Genomic DNA, 19,611 nt, shown 5'->3' on the forward strand with positions numbered 1-19,611 from the left:
TTTTATATCTTCCTGTTTCATGTTCATTGTAGTTACAGTTGCTTTCACATTTTTTTGTCTTTTAATCTCCATACTGCTCAGTTCAGTTGTTGGTCCTCAGTCCTTACTCTGTATTTATTTCTTCTCTATAGGTTCTTACTTCTTTTCCACTTAGAGAAAACCCTTAATATTGATGCAATCTTTCAGTGTTTGCTTGTCTGAGAAGTTCTTGTTCTCTCTTTCAGTTCTAAATGGTAATCTTGCTGGGCAGAGTACTCTAGGTTGCAGATCATGCCACTCCCTTCTGGCCTGCATGGTTTCTGCAGAGAAATCAGCTGATAGTCTTATGGGTGGGGATTCTGTTTTCTTTTTTCTTGCTGCCTTTAGAAGCCTCTCTCTACCTTTTGCCATTTTAATTATGTTTTCTCTTTGTATGGGTTTCCTTCAGTTCAACTTGTTTGGGGTCCTCTGTACTTCCTGTTCCTGGATATCTTATTTCCTTCAGGTTTGGAGAGTTTTCAGCCATAATCACCTCAGCTGCATTTTCGATGCCCTGCTCTCTTCTGTCTTCTCCTGTAATGTGAATGTTGGTTATTTAATGTTATTTCAGAGATTTCTTATACTGATTTCATTTTTAAAAATCGGATTTTCTTTTTGCTGTTCTGATTGGATGATTTCCATTTTTCTGTCTTTCAGATCATATATGTGTTCTTTTGTATCACTTAGTCTGCTATTCATTCTTTTTAGTGTGGTGTTTTTTGTTTTTTTTTTGGCAGCTATTGAATTCTCTTCAGATTGGGTCTTTTTAAATATTTTCTAGTTCCTTTTAAAAATTCTCACTATGTTCATCTATTCTTTTCCCTAAATTCAATTAACATTTTTATTAACAATGTTCTGAATTCTTTACCTGGTAAATTGTTTATTTCTGTTTCATTATTTGTTTTTTTAGGGTTTTTTTCTCTTGTTCCAATTGAAAGCAGTTCCTCTGTGTTTTTATTTTGCTTAACTTTCTCTGTCACTGTGAATTTAGGTGAAACAGTTACCTCTTGTGGTCTTAAAGGGGTGTTCTGATGTGGGAGCATCCTTATACAGACTGCGTGTGCCCAGTGTCTCCACTGGGAGAGCTGGATTCCCTCAGATATCCCCTCAGCAGGGGGTGGGGCTGGAGCTGGGTGTGAGGCAGACCTTTGCCCCTGCCCAGTGGCTGGCACCCTGCTGGGACAGGATCTGATCCAAGTTGCTGGAGGCAAGGGTCGGGCCCAGGCTGGCTCTGTTCCCTGCGGGTGTGTGTTTTCCCCTCTCCCTGCGTTGGAAGCCTTGCCCCAGAGCCGGGAAGTACTGACCAGAGTGGCACCCACGTGGACCCTCTGCAGGCAGAGGTCTGAGCTGTCTGCCTGCCGGAGCTGCACTTGTTCCCTTGCTCTGCTCACACGCAGCCTCACGTGCATGTCCCCCTGGCCCCTCACAGCCCATCACTGTGCCCAGCCTCCACCACTCGTCATAGGGCCACCCTGCAGGGTCCCTGGGGCCTGTGTGTAGTCTCCGGGTATATCCTACGGGAGCTGTGGGGTAGAGGCTGCTGTCAGAGTGCTAGGCTCCTTCTGATGCGCCACTTGAGTAAGTGCCAACCGTGACTGCTGCCCCCAAGCAGGCTCTGCCCCAGGCCCGGGTTGCCCCTGGACGCTGTGCCTGGTGGAGGATGCGGAGCGGAGGTATATGCCCAGGCGGGGAACCTGGCAGCCACTAGAGCGCTCGTCCAACTGCCCCCTCTGCCCTGCTCTCCCTGTGGGGGTACACAAGCCAGCATGCGCGCGCGAGCGCGCACACACACACACACACACACACACACACACGCCCTGTCCCTCCTTCCCACAGCCTTCCTGCTATTCCTGCCTGCCTGCCAGCCAGCCAGGGGTGGTTCATCTCCCCCAGCTAGGACCCCAGGCCTGCAGCATCCCACCTGAGGCTCACTGTTCACTCCCCGGGATGGGTCTCTGCCCCAGTGTTCTCCCTCTTCCTTCCAGTCCCCTCTCAGGGGCACAGGTGCTGACCTGATCACTTTTCTTCCTGTCCAGCCCAATTACATGTGGATCTCTCTCACAGCCTTGGTTGTACAGGAGTTTTTCTGCCAGTTTCCAATGAGAATTATTCCATATATAGATGCATTTTTGATCTGTTTTTGGCAAGGAGTGAGTTCCATGTCTTCTTCCTCTGCCACCTTGATTGATCCCCCTTGCCATCCATGCATCATCTTTGGTGAATTGTCTGTTAAAATCTTTTGCCCGTTTAAAAAATTGGATTATTTCATTATTAAGTTTCAAGATTTTCCTATACTTTATTTACAAGTCCTTTTCAGATACTTTTTTTCTCTCAGGATGTGGTTTTTTCATTTGTCCAACAAGTATGTTTTGAAAAGCAAAAATGTCTTTTGATGAAGTCCAATTTACTGATGTTTGTGCTTTTCTGACACAGGTAAGAAATCTTTGCCAAGTGAAAGTGAAAGTCGCTCAGTCGTGTCTGACTTTTTGCGACCCCATGGACTATACAGTCCATGGAATTCTCCAGGCCAGAATATGGGAATGGGTAGCCTTTCCCTTCTCCAGGGGATCGTCCCAACCCAGGGATCAAACCCAGGTCTCCGGCATTGCAGGTGGATTCTTTACCATCTGAGCCACCAGGGAAGCCCAAGAATACTGGAGTGGGTAGCCTATCCCTTCTCAAAGGGATCTTCCCAACCCAGGAATCAAACCAGGGTCTCCTGCATTGAAGGCAGATTCTTTACCAACTGAGCTATCAGGGAAGCCCAAATCCAACATCAAATCTTATTTCTCTTTAGTTTTAGAAGTTGTGTCATTTTAGCTTTTACATTTAGGTCTGTGATCCATTTTGGTTAATTTTTAAATATGGTGTGAGGAAAGGATTGAGGTTCATTGTTTTGCCTGTGGCTTTACTGTTATTATGGCAACATTTGTTGAAAAGTTTATTCAGATGGAGAAACTGTTGAATTGCCTTGGCTCTGTTTTGTTCTGTTGATCTGTTTGTCAGTCTTTACATCAATAAAACCCTGTCTTGATTACTGTAGCTTCATAGTAAGGCTTGAAATTAGGTACTGTGAGCCCTTCATCTTTGTTGTGCCTATTAGTAGTTACCTTAGGTATTGTAGGTCCTCTGTATTTCCACATGTAGTTTAAAATGAACTTGTTAATTTCAACCAAAAAGCTTTTTAGGGATTTTGATTGTGATTGCATTTTATCTGTGGATCAGTTTGGGGGTGTGGGGAGAACTGATACCTTAATAATGCTGAGTTTTCTGACCCACAAACATCGTATCTCTCAGTGTATTGTGGTCTTTAGTTTCTCTCAGATATGTTTTGTGACTTTTAGTGTATGTATCATGCATGCTGTAATTATTCCCCTCTCTGTTACAAGGTTGATCATCTTGACATATACTCAAGGACCATTTTAATTTTCTTTTGGGGAGTTATCTATATTCTTTATTCTCTTTCATATTGAATTGTTGTTTTTTTAATTGATAAAATCTGTGATATGAGTTGTAAATAACTTTTCCCCAGTTTGTCTTTAACATTGTGTACATTGGTTTTTTTGCTAAGTATAAACTTTAATTTTTATGTAGTCAGATTTTTCTTTTTTGGCTTCTGGAATTTGTATCATGCTTAGATTTTCCTTGTTCTCCTGAGAATTCCTTACCACAGTTTATTCTGATATTTTAGGGTTTCATTTTTACATGTAAATCTTTGATTCTCTTCAAATTTATCCTTGTAAGAAGATGTGAATTGATTCAAATCATTTTCCAAATGGCTCTCCATCTGGAAAACGCTGTTAATAGATTTGAGGTTCTAACTTCATTGTATTAAATTTCTGTGGGTTTTTAAGTCTTACTTCTGAATTTTCTGTTCTTTTCTATTCACTCATTATTTATGCACCAGGATCACACCATTTTAATATCTGGTTTAGCTAATCTCCTCTCATTGGGATAGGAGGAATTTCTTAACCTGCAGTCCACGTGCAGAGCTTGTAGGGGACAGAAAAAGTCTACAAATCTAGTGAAATTCTACTTACGATTTTGGGTATATAGTATATGTGTATGATGTCTTTTCTGGGGAGAAATGCATAGGTTTCATTAGATTCTCAAATAGGTCCATGGCTCAAAAAATGTCAAACCCCAGACCTAGAAAAGTGTTTGAGCCATATACCTGTAAGACAATCCATGGATGTTATTTTTATAGTCATATTTCTTTATGAACCAGATATAAGTAATGGCTTGTACACACACTGAATAATATCTGGAAGATACATAAGTTGATAACATCAGTTGTCAGAAGTTGGGAACTCGTGGTTTAGAAATAGTGGGAAGGAGATTTCATTATTACATCCTTTTGTATCTTTGATCTTTATCCACATGATTGTATTGGCTTTTCTTTTAAAAAGGTGACTCAAAATTTAAAAAATTAAGGTGATGAATTGGATGACTCTTCCATGTTGTCCCAAGAAGGAGTTCTGTGGAGGGAGGGCTTGGTCATTTACTACTGGCTTTTTTATATTACAGAACGCAACGTAGACTTGTTAGAAGGTAACCTAACAAACAACTTCTTTGTTAGGTTACCTTCCAAGCCACTGTCAGATACACCACTTCTGAGCCAGATGTTTTTTAAAACAGTAAAAAAAATGAACTGAGGTGGCTGTGTATGTAAAACACCTAGTACAAATGGTAGTCTCCTTTTACGACATCATCTTTTCTTTCTCCAGGGAGTCTGAAGATACAGTACTGCTGGTCCTCAAAGAAATCTACCAAACCCAGGGTATCTTCCTTGATCAGCCTTTACAGTAAAAATGAACCACCTAAGGCTGCTTAATGTAAGTTTTTAAATGTCATGTATGTAGCATTATTCCTATATAACATGTGGAGCCTCAAAAGCTGCTTGGAAATGTACTTTTTGTTGCTTGTCACCAAGATCTAGGTTATTACTAATTTTTAGAGGGACTCTGGTTAAAATTCATGGGAAAAAAGCACTGGAGGCCATTTAGAGAAAGGTTAGTGTGTGTTTTGCTAGCAACTTGGTCCAATAACACTTGTCATTTTTAGGATCTAAACTCAGAATCTTCATGGTTCTGACCGTCTAAAAGTTACCATGACAACATTTACAGCTTTAAGTACATACAGTCCATTCTGGGATTTACATTGTTATTGTTGTTCAGTCGCTAAGTTGTGTCCAACTCTTTGCGACTCCATGTTCTGCAGCACAACAGCCTCCTCTGTCCTCTGCTGTCTCCTGGAGTTTGGTCAAATCTATGTCCATTGAGTCAGTGATGCCATCTAACCAACTCATCCCCTGCCGCCTTCTCCTCCTCTTGCTTTCAGTCTTTCCCAGCATCGAAGTATTGGAGCTTCAGCATCAGCCTTTCCAGTGAATATTCAGGGCTGGTGGTCTTAAGGATGGACTGGTTTGAGCTCCTTGCAGTTACAACAGTTTCAGCTTTAAGTATAGACAGCCCAACCTGGGATTTACATTACTCAGCCTTGTATATATGTATTAATAGTTAGAAAGCTTGTGTGTCAGATTCTGGCATTCTCTCTGGTTACCTTCAGCGTGATGACCTCTCTTCCACTTTCTCCCCTAGATGGACACTGGGGGATCCTTCCCCAGAAAACCTGCCTCTTTGTTCCCGCGTTTTCCTCTCAGCTATGTCGTTCCCTGCATGTTGCCTGCCACTTACTCACCACTGGGGTCTCTGGAAGATAATCTTCCTCTCTGGAAGCAAGTGGAAAAGCAAAGGGAAGACCCTGTTACTTTTTACCACTGGCTTCACAGAAACATTCGCCATTCTTTCTTCATGGCTGCGGGTAGTCTGTATCTTTAATTCTCTGATGGTATTTACATACCACACTCTATTGCTTATTACTTGAGATGGTATAAAGCCTGCCTTGAGTTTGTTTTGGGTTGGGTGTAAATTTTTCTAGGTTATTGTTTATCTTTAGAGAATATTCTAATCTGGTAGTGGGCTCCTGAGACTCAGAAGCCATTCTGGGTCTGCTTATGGTCATGGGTGTTCTCTGCGTTGGAAGGCTAGATCTAAGTGGAGGAGGGAGACTGGTGGGCAGTCAGATTCCCTCCAGCCAACTTTTGTTTTCTACACGTACTGTATGAAGAAAGACTAAAATTATAAATACTGTTTACTTTCTATAGTTGACTGACAAGATTTATTGCTAGGACTCACAGAGGATGTTCATTGTTTTTACAGCTGTTTGAGCTGCTCTAAGAGTCTAAAGTGGACAGTTTAGTTTCCATCAGGTACATCTTTATAAAGATATTACATATCCTAGACTTGCCTTTTTATATCATATCATACTTCAAACTGGGAGACTCTAGATGAAGTCCAACCTAGTTATTTGTTAGTTCTTAAGTTTAGGGTAAAGTTATAAATGCTGACAAACCTGCAGTTACACAGCTTTGACTGCTTATGAAGTGATGAATAAAACCTTTTAGTGGTGTGTTCATGGTGGAACAACTCGTGAAAGCCATCTGCCACATCTGCTTGTGTGAAGGGAGTGTTGAAGACTGTTCTCTTTAAACAGACACTGTTGCCTCTGAGTCCCTGCAGTGCAGGGAACAACTGGACAGGCCCCAGCACAGGCAGCGCTGGGGGAGGGGTGGGTCTGCCCAGGGGGAGATGTTTCTCATTCCGAAAGAGAAACCTGGCTCTGGGGCTAGGAACAGCTGCCGCAGTCAGTGTCAGAGGTGCAAGAGAGATGGGTGAATGTAGACCCCCGGCGTTTACCATTCACACACGCCATCGCTGTGACAGCATAAGGTTGGGGTACTGGTGAGAGCCTGGCCTCTGTGTCCATCTGCTTACAGACTAATGCTGACCAAGCCACTAAGACGTTTCAGCTCTATGAGATGCTTTATTTACTACATAAACTCTGAGACCGAAATAAGGGTTACTGAGAATGAGGTAGCATTCAATGTAAAGGGGAAGCTTTCATCAAGTTGTTGTCTTCAAATTTAAATTTACTCTTCCTATTAACAGAGTAAGTAAATTGTAAGAGTAAGCCAGAGGACAAGCAAGAGTGAGTCCCTGTAACCAAAGATGAACAGCATCACCCCGGATTGTTAGATAAACCACTGTTTATACTAAGAAGTGTTTCCTTCCTGGTGGTGAAGGGCAGGTGACTGGAAAAGAGCTTTATATCCTGTGTATCCCCGTGTTGGTATCATGGATGCACTTACACAGGGTACTAAGCTTGACTTAAATTCCTTATTCAGTTGTATATTTTTTGCACTACTTCAGTTGTATCATGTGCAATCTCTTGACCAAGCCTATTTTTAAACTCTGGTAGAGTATCATTTTATACATATTCCCAGCTGCAGAATTGGTATTGCTTATTCTCAGCAAGAGAGATTGTTTGCATGGAAAGATTAATAGCACTGATTAGCTTTCTAATATTTTGCACTTTTTGAAATGTTTGTTTTTTATGTGATTATATTTAAAACTTTAGTAAATAATGAAATAAAACCAATTTGACCAGTTGCCTACTTCTACCTGGCTCATCCATCAAAGACCAAAGAGAATCAGTACAATAACCATTTTCTCCTCCCTTTTGTGTTACTAAAACAAGTTTAAAAAAAGTACTGGACAAAGAACGGACATTCGGGTTCTTTTCCCCTTGACTTTAAAGTACGGTGATTATAAGGTAAATATTGAGAGCTCTTTGGTATTATTAACATCAGCCACTGCTGGAGACAGTTGAATCACTTATGTTAGAAGGGGAATCCAGTGTTTAACTTTGAAATGTTTCAGTTCTCAAATGGAACTTTAAGTGCAAAGCCCACATTCACCATTTTATTTGCATATTGCATTTACATAAGGAAAAGGTGCACTGAAAATGTTATAGAAAGAAATACACAAAACAAGGTCATATTAAAGTACGGTCAGCATAAAGAGAAGGGTGGTTTCAGGTTCCGTGCATCAGTTCCGACCACGTCCCATAACTGTTCCTCATGGCCCACTGGGGACAGGACAGGAGACGCTGATCTGTCCTCCAGATAAGTCTCTGAGCGCCCTCCTGCCTCAGCCACGTGGCAGGGTGGGTGTGTTCGCACAGGTCTGCAGCCGTGACTGGAGGTAGAGCGGCTCCTGAGCTCGGCTCAGCACAGGTGCGGCAGGAACCGGGATCTGCTGTCGGTACTGAATCGACGCTCCTGACCATTTTCTTGTTTACTGTGTTTACTCAGTAATTCAGCAAATTATCAAATCACTTATGTTCACAGAATTCAGAAGGGACAGCACTATTTAGCTGGACTTGGATAAGCATAACAGTGGTAAATTAGCCAGAATTGGACATTCTCCCATTTCAGGGGTGGAATTGTCCCACCAGAGAAAGTAAACAGAAGTAAAATAATTTAATTGCTCATGCCCTGGATTTTAAGATTCTGAGCTATGGAAAGTGGAAATTAAGTTTTGGTAATCAATGCTAGTGTCTAGGATAAAGTGATGCTAAGGTAAATGCTTCTTTGTGACATAATCCTTCTAAGAGCCGTACTGAAGTTACATGTGAAAACACTGGATCTTGGGATACCAATCTGGTGGACCAGACTCGTAAGCTGTTGGGGAACTATGCATGGCAAACAGTAGTGAAAAAGGACTTCGACCCCTCTTGATAAATCCCTGTGAGCCGTGCGCCGGGGCAAAACTGCATCAGCCTGTGGGCGTCTGTCCTCACCTGTCCTCAGGAGGTGAAGGTCAGACATTCTTGTCCTGGGCGTGGGGAGAGAGGAGGTCCGATGGGCCTGTTCTCCAGGGAGGCGGCTCCAGGGTCTAAACACAGAAAGGCTGCAGGTCGCGGGGCTGCTTCTGCGGGGCAGGAAGAGCGGGGCTGAGGGGCAGCGGCCTGTGGCACTCGGCGTCTGTCAGCGGAGGGTAGTACTGCCTGTAGCAGCTGTACGCGAACGTCAGGCCAATGGCGGATCCAGCCAGGACGTCTGGACGAAGACAGAGGAGATGGCTTTCCCTCACTCACAAGTCATGCTTGCTGGTGGAGGGAGCTTGACCCTCCAAGGCTACTCTGCAAAACCCCTACATTCCAGGGTTATCGTTTTGGGGGATTTTCTTAGTTTTATCATATAGCTGCAGTATGGTCATTATCAAGCCGTTCCCTTAAACACCAAATCAAAACACATCTTTAGTTAGGTAAGTATAACAAGGCATATTCTGAGTTCACTGCATTGAGTTTTTTAGTTTGGAAGAATAACAGATTCATTGAATACTATAAAAAACTCCTCATCACCATTCAAAGGGTTCTAGAGGAAGGAATAAACTCTCTAGGAGTTGCCTCTCTTTGTAAAAATTTAGTTTATTCTTCAGAACAGCTCTTAAGGGCCTCTAGCTGATACTGTCAGCTTTTTTTGTTTTTTTTTTGTTTTGTTTTTTTTGAATTTTGGGCTTTCTCTGCAGATACTCTGTAATTTGGATGATTTACTATATCATTCAACTTAAATTTCTTTGGTTTAATTACAATTTTATGTTTTCTTAAATTTTACTTCCATTACTGAACAAAAACCTTGACAGTGAAGTTGATTTTTAAGGTAGTAAGTAAACTGAACTTTGAGGTTGGTTGTAAAAAATTTCTTGATTTTTTCCTGAACTTACGATGCTTCAAAGTAATGGGAAAATTAGGATGTCCCTCTTTGGTAATCTGTTTAAAAGATAACAGTGTGCTTTCTCATTTTCCATGTAGCAATAAACCACACTCTCAGTTCAGATCCAGACCATCCTCTGCACACTTGTCTGTTCACTCAGCAGACACCCAGGGGTGTGTCCCATGCCACGTGCGGGGGACAAATGACGGGAGAACCATGGAGGGTCCACGGCCTGGAGGCCTGTGATGCTTACCCTGCCAGTGATGCTTGTAGTCACAGGTGCGGGACAGTGCAATCACAGCTGCAAAGAGTAGGGGTGACAGAAAGGAACAGAATCTCCAAGATTTCCCTCGGCCTCTTGGTGTGAAGCAGTGTAACTTCCCCGCCAGGTAGAAGGATGCGAAGGCCAGACCGGCAAATGCAACTAGAAGAGGGGAAAACGTCTTTTAAAGGAAAAGAAGAAGACAGGGTTAGGAACATATTCTTAGCCCTTTTTGTAGCTTCTGGTGTAGATCACTGATCGAGACTGTCAGTTACGAGGGAGGAGAAAACAAGGGAAAATGAAGGATTATCTCCCAAAGTGAGTGACATGTACCCGGAAGAGAGTTTTTGGACTCCTAGTGATGGGACTTCATTTCCCAGTGCCTCCATTTCCTCGTATATAAATGGGAATCATAAAAATAACAGAAGCCATCTCATTGGGCTAATATTGCTGTCAAATGAGACATGAATCTAAAATGCTTTTGGAAGCACCTGACTATGTAGTAACTCTTCCATGCTGCTAAGTCGCTTCAGTCGTGTCCAACTCTGCGACCCCAGAGACGGCAGCCCACCCGTCCCTGGGGTTCTCCAGGCAAGAACACTGGAGTGGGTTGCCATTTCTTTCTCCAATGCATGAAAGTGAAAAGTGAAAGTGAAGTCACTCAGTCGGGTCCGACTCTTAGCGACCCCATGGACTGCAGCCCACCAGGCTCCTCCGTCCATGGGGTTTTCCAGGCAGGAGTACTGGAGTGGGGTGCCACTGCCTTCTCCGAACTCTTCCATAAAGGCTGGTTAGTATTTTTACGACTAGCACGAGATTGCAGGATTTAGGCAGGATAATACAGTAATAATAAAATGTTCAAATTTCATGAAGGGAAACTACGTCCTCTGTCCTTAAATGTTTAATACTTGAGGTTCAAGCTTGTTATTAAAGAACGGGGGCTCTCTGACTTCTAGATACAAGAACAAGACTGCGTGAGATGTTCCCATCCTCACAAGTTAGTTCCCCTGGGTTAAATTCAATGATTAAAAAAACCAGAACAGGGATGTAGAGTTCACATGGTATTCATACAGGAAGCATGGCCACTGGGGAAGCTCTTACGGCCCTCATTCACCACGGCCTTGTCTCCTGTGCACATCAAGTCTCCATGGGCTTGCCCATCCGGGAAGCAGCGGTAGAAGAAGTCTGGGCGTGGCCTGGAAGAAATACGGCCAGGTCTGAACGTGAATCGTTTACAACTCCAGAAATTGTTCTTCGGTTGTATTAGACATCGATTAACCTATTAACTGTCAGTCAAATAGCATCCCAGGCAAAATAGTGAAACTGGACTGGATAGTCACCACTAAGAGAAAAGCCTTATTTTTCCAAGGTTAGTATTTAAATCAGAAAAAAAAAAAAAAGCGGCTGCAGCGCATAATTGTTAGGGGAAAGAGCCAGTCATGCTGCAGCTTCCTCAGGGTGCTCTGGAGGACACTGACTCTGGCACTGGGAAATGTGCTGTTCTGGGCAGAAAAGAGCCCGAGAGTCAGCCGGGCACCAAGGCAGAGGGAAGGGAGGAAGCGTTAAGAGAGAAGAGGCTCCGGAAGATAGGGCTGGGGCTGCGTGACCCGCTCTCCTGACCGGAGAGGGCTGAGACGGCAGGCGGCTGCTCGGGCACTCACCTCCCCACTATCAGTTTGATCGTGTTGGTGAAGATGCCATTCAGGGCCAGCGCCAGGCTGGCCGCTGCAAAGCAAAGAAACTCACTGTCAGTGGGTCTGCGGAGGTCCCTGTCTCGTTCAGCACAGCCACAGGGGACACTGTCTCCTGGGACAGCAGAGAGGTCAGCCTCCAGCCAGACTGGAGCATAAAAGGAACGCGGGCCTTGGTGGCCACTGCGGTGCCACAGGTGCATACAGTCCTGTGCGTACAGGTGTACCTGGGAGGTGACCCAGAGGTCACAGGTAAAAAGTAGGGTAGAGGGGAGGCAGAGTCACCTTAGGGAGTCGCAGCACATGGCCTCCACACACTGAGGCCACCAGCTCCATGGGGGGGGGGGGGGGGGCGGGGGAAGACCCGATGGCCGAGCGTGGGGGTCACTCTTACCCAGGCAGGCCTGCCGGCTGTCGGCTGCGTCCGCCGCCTTGAGACACCTGGCCAGTAGGACTGGAGCCAGCGGGGCGAGGAAGGCGATGACCTGCATGGGACACAGCGGAGCTGAGCACACGAAAGAGTACAGAATCGGCTTGAAAACAAGACCTCCGACAGCAAGAGGAGCGGAGTAACAGTAGAAGTCACACACCAGACCTGAACTGCCCCCTGCAGGTGTGGCGTCCAGGGGCCACGGCCCCGAGCTCCCCTGGCCGCCCTGAGCACTGCCCCCCAGCACGTGTCCCCGAGCCAAAGCGGAGGGACATCCGCTCTCAACCCCGCCGAGAAGCACGGCGACGCGAAGCCCCGTCTAGCAGCGAACTCCCCATAAATGTCGCCGCGGAGTCGGGATGACCGCCCAACGCCCTGAAAAGCGCGGTCAGAAGGCAGGCTGGTCCTCCACGCACAAACATCGGCTTGGTGGGGAGATACTCTGCCTCCACGTACGGATTCCGGTAAAGCCACATCTCCTCAGGCTGGATGAGCCTCTGGAAGGGCGGCAGCAACTCCGTCACCCTGAAGGGGACACAAAGGAGCGGAGCGTCGGCGGCTTCTGGCAAGCGCGCGCGGAACCCGGCCGGGTCTCGGAAAGGAGGGTCGGGGGCTGAGGGACCAGGACCGGGGTCGGGGAGGGGGCCAGAGCTCAAGTCCTTACAGGAAGACCGCGAACAGCGCGAGCCGCACGCCCAGCTCGGCCGCGAGGGCCGCCGCCTTCCCCTTGCCCATCGCCCGGTGCGCGCTCAAGGCTGACGTGGCGGCGCTGGGGGCGGGGAGTCGAGGGGCGGGGCATCACGTCGGGGGCGGGGACGGGGAAGACGGGTGGGGCGGGTCCGACGGAGGGAGGGGTCGCTCCCCACGTGTCTCTCCACCCGCCTTCCTACGCCCGCCCCGACGCTTCGTACTCACTCAGCCTCCGCTCCCGGGAAGCGCGCAGAGTGCGCGTTTTGTGTTGCTGCGTTGCCAGGTCCAAGTTTTCCGCGGCTCGGCTAGACCTTGGGCTGCGGGGCCCACCGGCAGGTTAGACGCACGAGGTCTTCCAACCCCGCTCTGGCCCCCTCCCGCCCAGGGTGGCCTGTTGGCCACTGAGTTGTAGCAAGAAGTTACAGGCAATGAACAAGTCCATATATTTAATTTTGGAACATACAGGACAATTTATTGAAGTCAATCTCAAGCAAAATCGGAAATCAGTGGAATGTCATTAAAAATCTTCCAAATTAATCCTCACGGAAGCAAAAAAAAAAAAAAAATTTGAATCCCAAAGTATTTGTAAAATAAAATAGGTAACATCTCAGTAAATAGAATGTACAAAAATTATATGTTCCTACCAGCACACACAGTAGTAAGAAGCTTAAATATTACAGGCAATCCTAATACACTGTAACTAGTCAACAATAACCTATCTATATACAGGTTAACCAAGCTTTAAACATTTCACACTATGCAATAAAACATGGGCCAATCAACAAAATCCCCCAAATATCATATATCTTGAAGTCTATGTGGCAACATCAAGTCATTATTCAGTAATGCCCTAGTGGAACGCCCCCCAGGGAAAATGAACACTAATCCTTAGTATCAGGAGCTTCTAGCCAAGTCACAGAAACTCTAATAAAAGAGATTGACTTTTAGTGAATATTGATGCTTTGTTATTAAAGACTCAAGTCTCAAGTGATTTAGGCAAAATAACATTTCACAGGATCTACAAAGTTTATTACAGATAAACAAAGTACAGAAATAACCAATCTACAAAGGTCATTATCATAGATAAAGATCAGGAGGAAATGAAAACAGAATCTGTAGGTATCTGTGGTTGTTGTGCAATATCACAAGTGGATACAAATGGATTTCTCATGTCAATTCCAATTATGCACACACCCTTATATATAAAAAGAACCTTATTATTAGCCAGTTGCAATCATCATTTAGCATCTTAGTTATCAGTGGCGATAGGATTTTCTTGTTTAACATGGAGGGCATGTGACAGCACGAATGAGATAAAGAGCAATGTTAGTGACAATGAAGGAAAAGGACATTTTATCCAGTCCACTTCTAAACTGACAAGAGTTACACCATATACACCCCTCATCTACGTCATCTGATGGATACGACAGCGGTATGCACACATCAGGGGTCTGGTGGCTGGGGAAGGGGAACCCGAGGGTGCTTTCTTGCCAATTAGCAGATGCAGTGATGTCACACGAGAAGACGAAGGACTGAATAAAGGACTTTGGCAACTACTCTTTTCCCTTTCTCTTACACGTTAATGACTTTGAGATACTCCTGAAGGACAGGTATTTCTCTACCTCCTACCCCTTCGTACAAATGTGCCACACGCACCTGAACTTGTCACTTAAGCCATGGACTGACTGGAGAAAGAACGGAAATGAGTTTGAAACACACAGGTCACACCTGGCATTTCAGGAGTGTAACATAAGTGCAAAGTTCTTTTTTTCCCTACACAGGCATCTATTAAAAGGAAAGAAGAGGTGTGTGGGGATAGGGTTGACAAAGTAACAAAGTAAAGAGCATACGTAAGAAATACTCATGTAAATGCTGCTGGTATTTCATGCAGGAGTCTCTTCCCCGACTACGTGCACTGAATCTGAGAGACCTAGTGTGGACGCTCCCGTGTGCAGAACTTCGCCTCTAATCCAACTTCAAGAGGGTAAGAGACAAAACAGTGTACAAAACAATGCTTTCTACTTCATAAATTTAAAAATAATTGTAAAACAAGGAGAATCTGAGGAGTTTCAAGTACTTAAAAAACCTGAATTCAATGAGGCAGAGGTCTCAATGTTAAAGTGACTACTTCGTACCTGTGGTAAACATTATAATTCCCCTCCCTCACCCTACTGTGACCCCATTTCTCCCAGTCCCCCTCCCCAGATAAACGTTGGTAGATTTCAGTATATACAAATTTCCAGCTCTTTCGTATATGTCAGTACATGGCAAAGCTGTCTAAGTCTATTTCCGAGCCTATCTGGAAATGGAAGTGAGTTCCACTCTCTGTTTACAAATAACCAGAGACCAAGTCTAGGTGAAAGAAAGCGAAAGTCACTCAGTTGTGTCCAACTCTTTGTGACTCCATGGACTGTATAGTCCATGGAATTCTTCAGGCCAGAATACTGGAGTGGGTAGCCATTCCCTTCTCCAGGGGATCTTCCCAACCCAGGGATTGAACCCAGGTCCCCGCATTGCAGGCGGATTGTTAACCAGCTGAGCCACCAGGGAAGCCCAAGAATACTGGAGTGGGTAGCCTATCCCTTCTCCAGGGGATCTTCCCAACCCAGGGATTGAACCCAGGTCCCCCGGATTGCAGGCGGATTGTTAACCAGCTGAGCCACCAGGGAAGCCCAAGAATACTGGAGTGGGTAGCCTATCCCTTCTCCAGGGGATCTTCCCGACCCAGGAATTGGACAAGGGTCTCCTGCATTTCAGGTGGATTCTTTACCAGCTGAGCCACCAGGGAAGCCCAAGTCTAGGTGGCCTGAGGCTAAAGGAAGTTGTTCCAAATGATCACTTCATGTCTGCTGCAGCTCCAACTCGAAGAATCTAGACACACCAGCTTTTTAAGTAATTCAAGTCTAATTTGCACTGCTCGCCAATTAAGCAACTTCCCCTGTCCCTTCGTGCTGTCCCTCCTGCAGAAGAACAACTGGTGTGAGCTTCCCAAACTGTCAGCACGCCATGGTGACCAATTTTCTCATCCTAATGGGACATGGTATACGGAAGCATCTTAACTTTAAGGTGAATGCTAAAGAAGAGCTTTCTGTTTTAAAATGAAATGAGAGACAAGCAACAAATCCCCGGGAGTCCAGAGCCTGCGCTCCACATGGCTGGCCCGTCTGCTTCCAAACTGCAGGTCTGGGCTGGACCCTGTCAGGAACACACCATGCAACAAGCTACTGTGAAGTAAGGAAACTGCTTCACGATCAGGAAAGAAAGGTATCTGATAGCCACCCTGTCTGAGAGTCCTTTATGTGATTATCTCGAGGTTGTGGGTGTCACAGCATTCTTCCCAGACCTGCTTCCAAATACTTTGTGGAAATGGCAGCAGGGAGCAGCCTTTCCCCTTCCCTATTTTATTTTTTTAGTCTTTAGATGTGTTCCTGACTTGAACACACAGAAATCTCCAAGTTTTAATGATTCTAAAAGTCAGCCTATTTTATAGCTTAGGCAAGAGCTTTTTTGAGAATTAGGATAGGGTGGGAACGTGTTAAAAAGAGAAATGAAAATAAAACCCACGTCACTCCTAACTGTAGCCCTGATTAGACAGTCAAGAAATGATTCACTTCCTCCAGCTGCTTCCGCCTTCCAGGAATGCAGCCCACCCCCCCACCCCCTGACAAGCGACAGGCAGCGCCCCACTCCCACCAGGGCCTGGAAGGTCTGGAATCTCACCTCTAGTTGTTACAGACCCAGTTTCTGAAGCGTTCTGCTGATTCTCAAAAACCTTAACATTCACTTTTTCTCTGAACCAACATAAGGTTCAAAAAAAAAATATGACCGTTGTTATCCCATGCTGCTTGATGTTATTTCATTTTTGGATAAGAAGTAAAAACCAGCCATTTTCAGTCTGACTACAGCTCGATTTCACAGTTAGCAAATCAAATAACAACTTCCGGCTGTGAGTAAGCAACGTGTCTGTCGCAGTATTTCATGGCGAGCCACAGGCAAGCATGCTGCTCGGATACTATGCACACTGTATGGATGGATACTTCGCAAACAGAAAGCACGACTTACTCTTTGGCCTGCTTCCACAGCCTGCACCTTTAAAATACGTAAACTTCTGACACCACAAGGTGTGAGTAGAGCTCCTTGGCACTGGCAGGACTGAAAACACTTCTGAGACTGTTAGAGGACATTCCCGGACAGGGACTCCAGAGCTGCGGTCAGCGATTTTGCTTTCCAACCTGATTTCTGAAATGGCAGAACAATCCTGTTAGTCACCCCCACCCGCCCCACCTACCCACCCCGCTGTCCCCCACCCCAAATCAGAACACTCTCAGCAGAGCTCTGTTACAGATACACAAACCAAATGTGACACAATGCAGAAGTTGCATAAAAATACTTAAACCTAAGGTATTTGTAGTATACAGGATATACCCTGGCTTACCATATAAAAGTCAGATATTAAATAGCACTAAGTCCAAAACAAAGCAAGAAGATTTCATGTTGGATACTGATTCAACGCGAGTTACAGTTCAAATATTAAAGGAACTCCTTCATGTTAGTAAGTTTAGAAAAGCAAACGTTTATCATATACATATATAAAATAAAGTTTTAGTATGATAAAACATAGATTTTCTTAAGTTATTTTTTTAAAAGGACATCAAACTCTATAGTTGCTCAAGAGCAAAGTGTAGTGTTTTGGTGAGCTGTGATTCATGTGACTGGCGGCAGTCGCATTTGGTAACACGTGTAGCATCTTCTATCTTGCTCTTTCTTTTGAGACCGTATCTAATCAATACAATTACTGGAGGCTCAGTAAGTTACCTCAAAATTATTTGCTGGAATCACGCAAATGGCAGTTTAGGAGCTTAAGTAAAGGAATTGTAGTGTTTGTTTTTTTGTTGTTTTGTTTTTGTTTTTTTTAAACAAAAAAAAAATCCAGTATAATTGCACATATACATACAAAAAAAAAAAAGAGGCACAAAACAGATTTTTTTTTTCTTTTTTCCAGAGAAGAGCTCTAAATTGATAAGAAAAAAGGGGACACACAGCACAACTGAAGGAATGTCGTGGAGCATCCATCTTCCCAGCCTTTTTGTAAGGTCACTGGGTACTTCGGGAGGGAAAATAAATGCTGCCAGGTACAGGCAATTGTAAGCAGTCAAAATTCACAGAGAAAGTTAACGTTCATTCAAGCTAACCCTAGACTTCTACTTAGTACAGTGTTACAACAAGGTCTGACAGGACTAATGGATCCATACAGGGGATCCTGGAGTAGACATATTCCTACGCATTACAAGCAAGGGAGTTGTGGGGGCAGACAGTCCGCTTCACGAGCGTCTATTCTTGCCAATACTGCTTTCTCGGGAGCTCTCCCTAAGTGCTTCCTGCAGTGAAGTGTGTTTGCGGGGCCCTTACCTACCCTGCACAAGTGCTTCCCTTCCCCAGTGGGGCGAGTCTAAGGACTGGATAACTGACAGGTAACTTGGGGAATGCCCTGACCCCTTTCACCCTCAAATGTGGAGTTAAACAGAAAGAGCTACTCAAATCACACAAATTCAAATTCATTTGTGTAGTTTCCCTGAGGAAACTGATGTCTGACCAGGAGACGGAAAATAAAACGCCCACATTCTCTCCAAGCCAGACCAGGGTCCACAGCACGCTGGACAGACAAGGGAGCTCCTCTGATCCAACTTTTGGTCCGTGCCCTTCATCTGCCTTTAGCTGCCTTTACCAGTGCCCCAGGATAATAGGAATGTCCATTCAAACACTGCATTCACATCCCACATAAATGCACTTCACCAAAATACCCATTATCATCGGAGAACATTTCAGACTCGGTGAGGCCATCCGCTTCTAGTTTCCTCCAGAAGGAAAAACCAGCAACCACATTACATACCTTTCTAGGTAAAGTCATATCAGAAAGCCCGCCGAGTTTAAGACCACAGAGGTAATATCCACTGAGGGCTTTTGTTTTCAAGAGGCCAGGTTCAGTCCTCCCAGAGCCGTCTCTAAGACCATGAGAGACACCTGGAAGGGAAAGCGAAGCCAGCCGCCCTTCTGCCCGGGAGAGGGGCCTGTGACACCGCCAGACCCTTTTCTAGAGGGCTTTCTGCAATTCCTACTTAAAACACACATGTACACACATACACTGATCAGACTATCTGAACTACGCGTCTCAGAATCTTAAAAAATGAAAATAAATAAAGGAATGATGACTACTTTTGTTTTGTACACCCATGGAACACATCCTAGACTTTAAATTTATCTCATTAACAAAAACTTTCTTTTCTGTCTGTTCTTATTTTAAAAAGTGAAGACAGCTCTTTTTTCCCAGCTGCAAAGGCTCTGAAGCACAGTAAAAGGCAAGAAAAGACCAAGTGAATCTAACCCTCCACACAGGAATTCCCAAACCGACAGAACTGAAAACACCAGAGCCCACCACCGGCTTCGGCCTGCGGACCATCTCCCCGCTCCTGCTTTTGCAAGGTAGCACCGCTGGCCAAGGCTGCCCACGTCGCAGCGGTCTCTTCTTGCACTGACGCGTCCTCTACTTTTTTCTTTTCCTTTTTTTTCCTTTAAATAAAAAGAAGGACATTTTCCCTGCCCATTTACTCCTTGACTTCTTCTCCGTGATCCTGTGATTCCAGTTTACACTTGATCTTGCTCCAGTACTCGGGGGACACAGGGGACGCAGGGTCGTGCTCTGAGCAGCAGAGCCGGCCTTCCAGGGCGGAGGGCACCAGCGCCCCCTTCTCGTGATCTTTACAGAAGGACCGGGGGCAGAACTCGCAGAAGGCGACGGCCGCAGCGCTGCACTCGTCGCACTGGTGCCAGGGGCACTCCCACTTTCCTGGAGAGGCGGGAAGAAGGACAGAGCCCAGTGAGTGCCCGGGTCCATTGCCCGCCA

At 45.2% G+C, this 19,611-nt stretch overlaps 3 protein-coding genes across 8 annotated transcripts in view; 1 reads left to right on the top strand and 2 right to left on the bottom strand.

Moving 5' to 3' along the window:
• The window catches only part of DDHD2 (DDHD domain containing 2), a 30,222-nt gene extending 22,688 nt beyond the window's left edge, over positions 1 to 7,534 (top strand). Inside the window, exons 17-18 of the mRNA XM_027529674.1 lie at positions 4,746 to 4,853; positions 5,619 to 7,534. Of these exons, the coding sequence (XP_027385475.1) occupies positions 4,746 to 4,827 (82 nt within the window). The 3' untranslated portion in view covers positions 4,828 to 4,853; positions 5,619 to 7,534. The remainder of the gene's footprint in view (positions 1 to 4,745; positions 4,854 to 5,618) is intronic.
• A 279-nt stretch (positions 7,535 to 7,813) lies between these two features.
• On the bottom strand, positions 7,814 to 16,861 carry PLPP5 (phospholipid phosphatase 5). 4 transcript variants are annotated; one of them, XM_027529678.1, is made up of 8 exons: positions 16,773 to 16,861; positions 12,936 to 13,027; positions 12,437 to 12,545; positions 11,985 to 12,075; positions 11,561 to 11,624; positions 10,971 to 11,095; positions 9,891 to 10,061; positions 7,814 to 8,980 (listed from the first exon to the last, which is right to left on the bottom strand). In XM_027529678.1, exons 3-8 carry the CDS (start codon positions 12,494 to 12,496, stop codon positions 8,817 to 8,819), a joined length of 675 nt encoding a protein of 224 aa, XP_027385479.1. In that variant the 5' UTR covers positions 12,497 to 12,545; positions 12,936 to 13,027; positions 16,773 to 16,861; the 3' UTR covers positions 7,814 to 8,816. The 4 variants fall into 4 exon arrangements, with proteins under 4 accessions (XP_027385479.1, XP_027385477.1, XP_027385478.1 ...); XM_027529676.1 differs by lacking the exons at positions 12,936 to 13,027; positions 16,773 to 16,861 and adding an exon at positions 12,685 to 12,794 and having other exon boundaries at positions 12,467 to 12,545; XM_027529677.1 differs by lacking the exons at positions 12,936 to 13,027; positions 16,773 to 16,861 and adding an exon at positions 12,685 to 12,794 and having other exon boundaries at positions 11,001 to 11,095.
• The window catches only part of NSD3 (nuclear receptor binding SET domain protein 3), a 103,677-nt gene continuing 97,207 nt past the window's right edge, over positions 13,142 to 19,611 (bottom strand). For 2 of the 3 annotated variants that reach the window (XM_027529671.1, XM_027529670.1), the window contains one exon: positions 17,703 to 19,554. In XM_027529671.1, coding sequence (XP_027385472.1) covers positions 19,313 to 19,554 — 242 coding nt within the window. In that variant the 3' untranslated portion in view covers positions 17,703 to 19,312. Of the gene's footprint in view, positions 19,555 to 19,611 lie in introns of all 3 variants that reach the window. The other variant, XM_027529669.1, reaches the window with a different exon arrangement.

This window comes from Bos indicus x Bos taurus, chromosome 27 (assembly GCF_003369695.1).
Source record: "Bos indicus x Bos taurus breed Angus x Brahman F1 hybrid chromosome 27, Bos_hybrid_MaternalHap_v2.0, whole genome shotgun sequence".
Lineage (NCBI taxonomy): Eukaryota > Metazoa > Chordata > Mammalia > Artiodactyla > Bovidae > Bos > Bos indicus x Bos taurus.

Excerpts from the sequence above, each read along its gene's own strand:
- PLPP5 (XM_027529675.1), bottom strand. The coding sequence starts at position 12,755 with ATGGGCAAGGGGAAGGCGGCGGCCCTCGCGGCCGAGCTGGGCGTGCGG. Across the intron at positions 12,546-12,684 it reads GCGCTGTTCGCGGTCTTCCT|GGTGACGGAGTTGCTGCCGC; the intron begins GTAAGGACTTGA and ends TGTCCCCTTCAG. Across the intron at positions 8,981-9,890 it reads CTACAAGCATCACTGGCAGG|ACGTCCTGGCTGGATCCGCC; the intron begins GTAAGCATCACA and ends GTCTTCGTCCAG.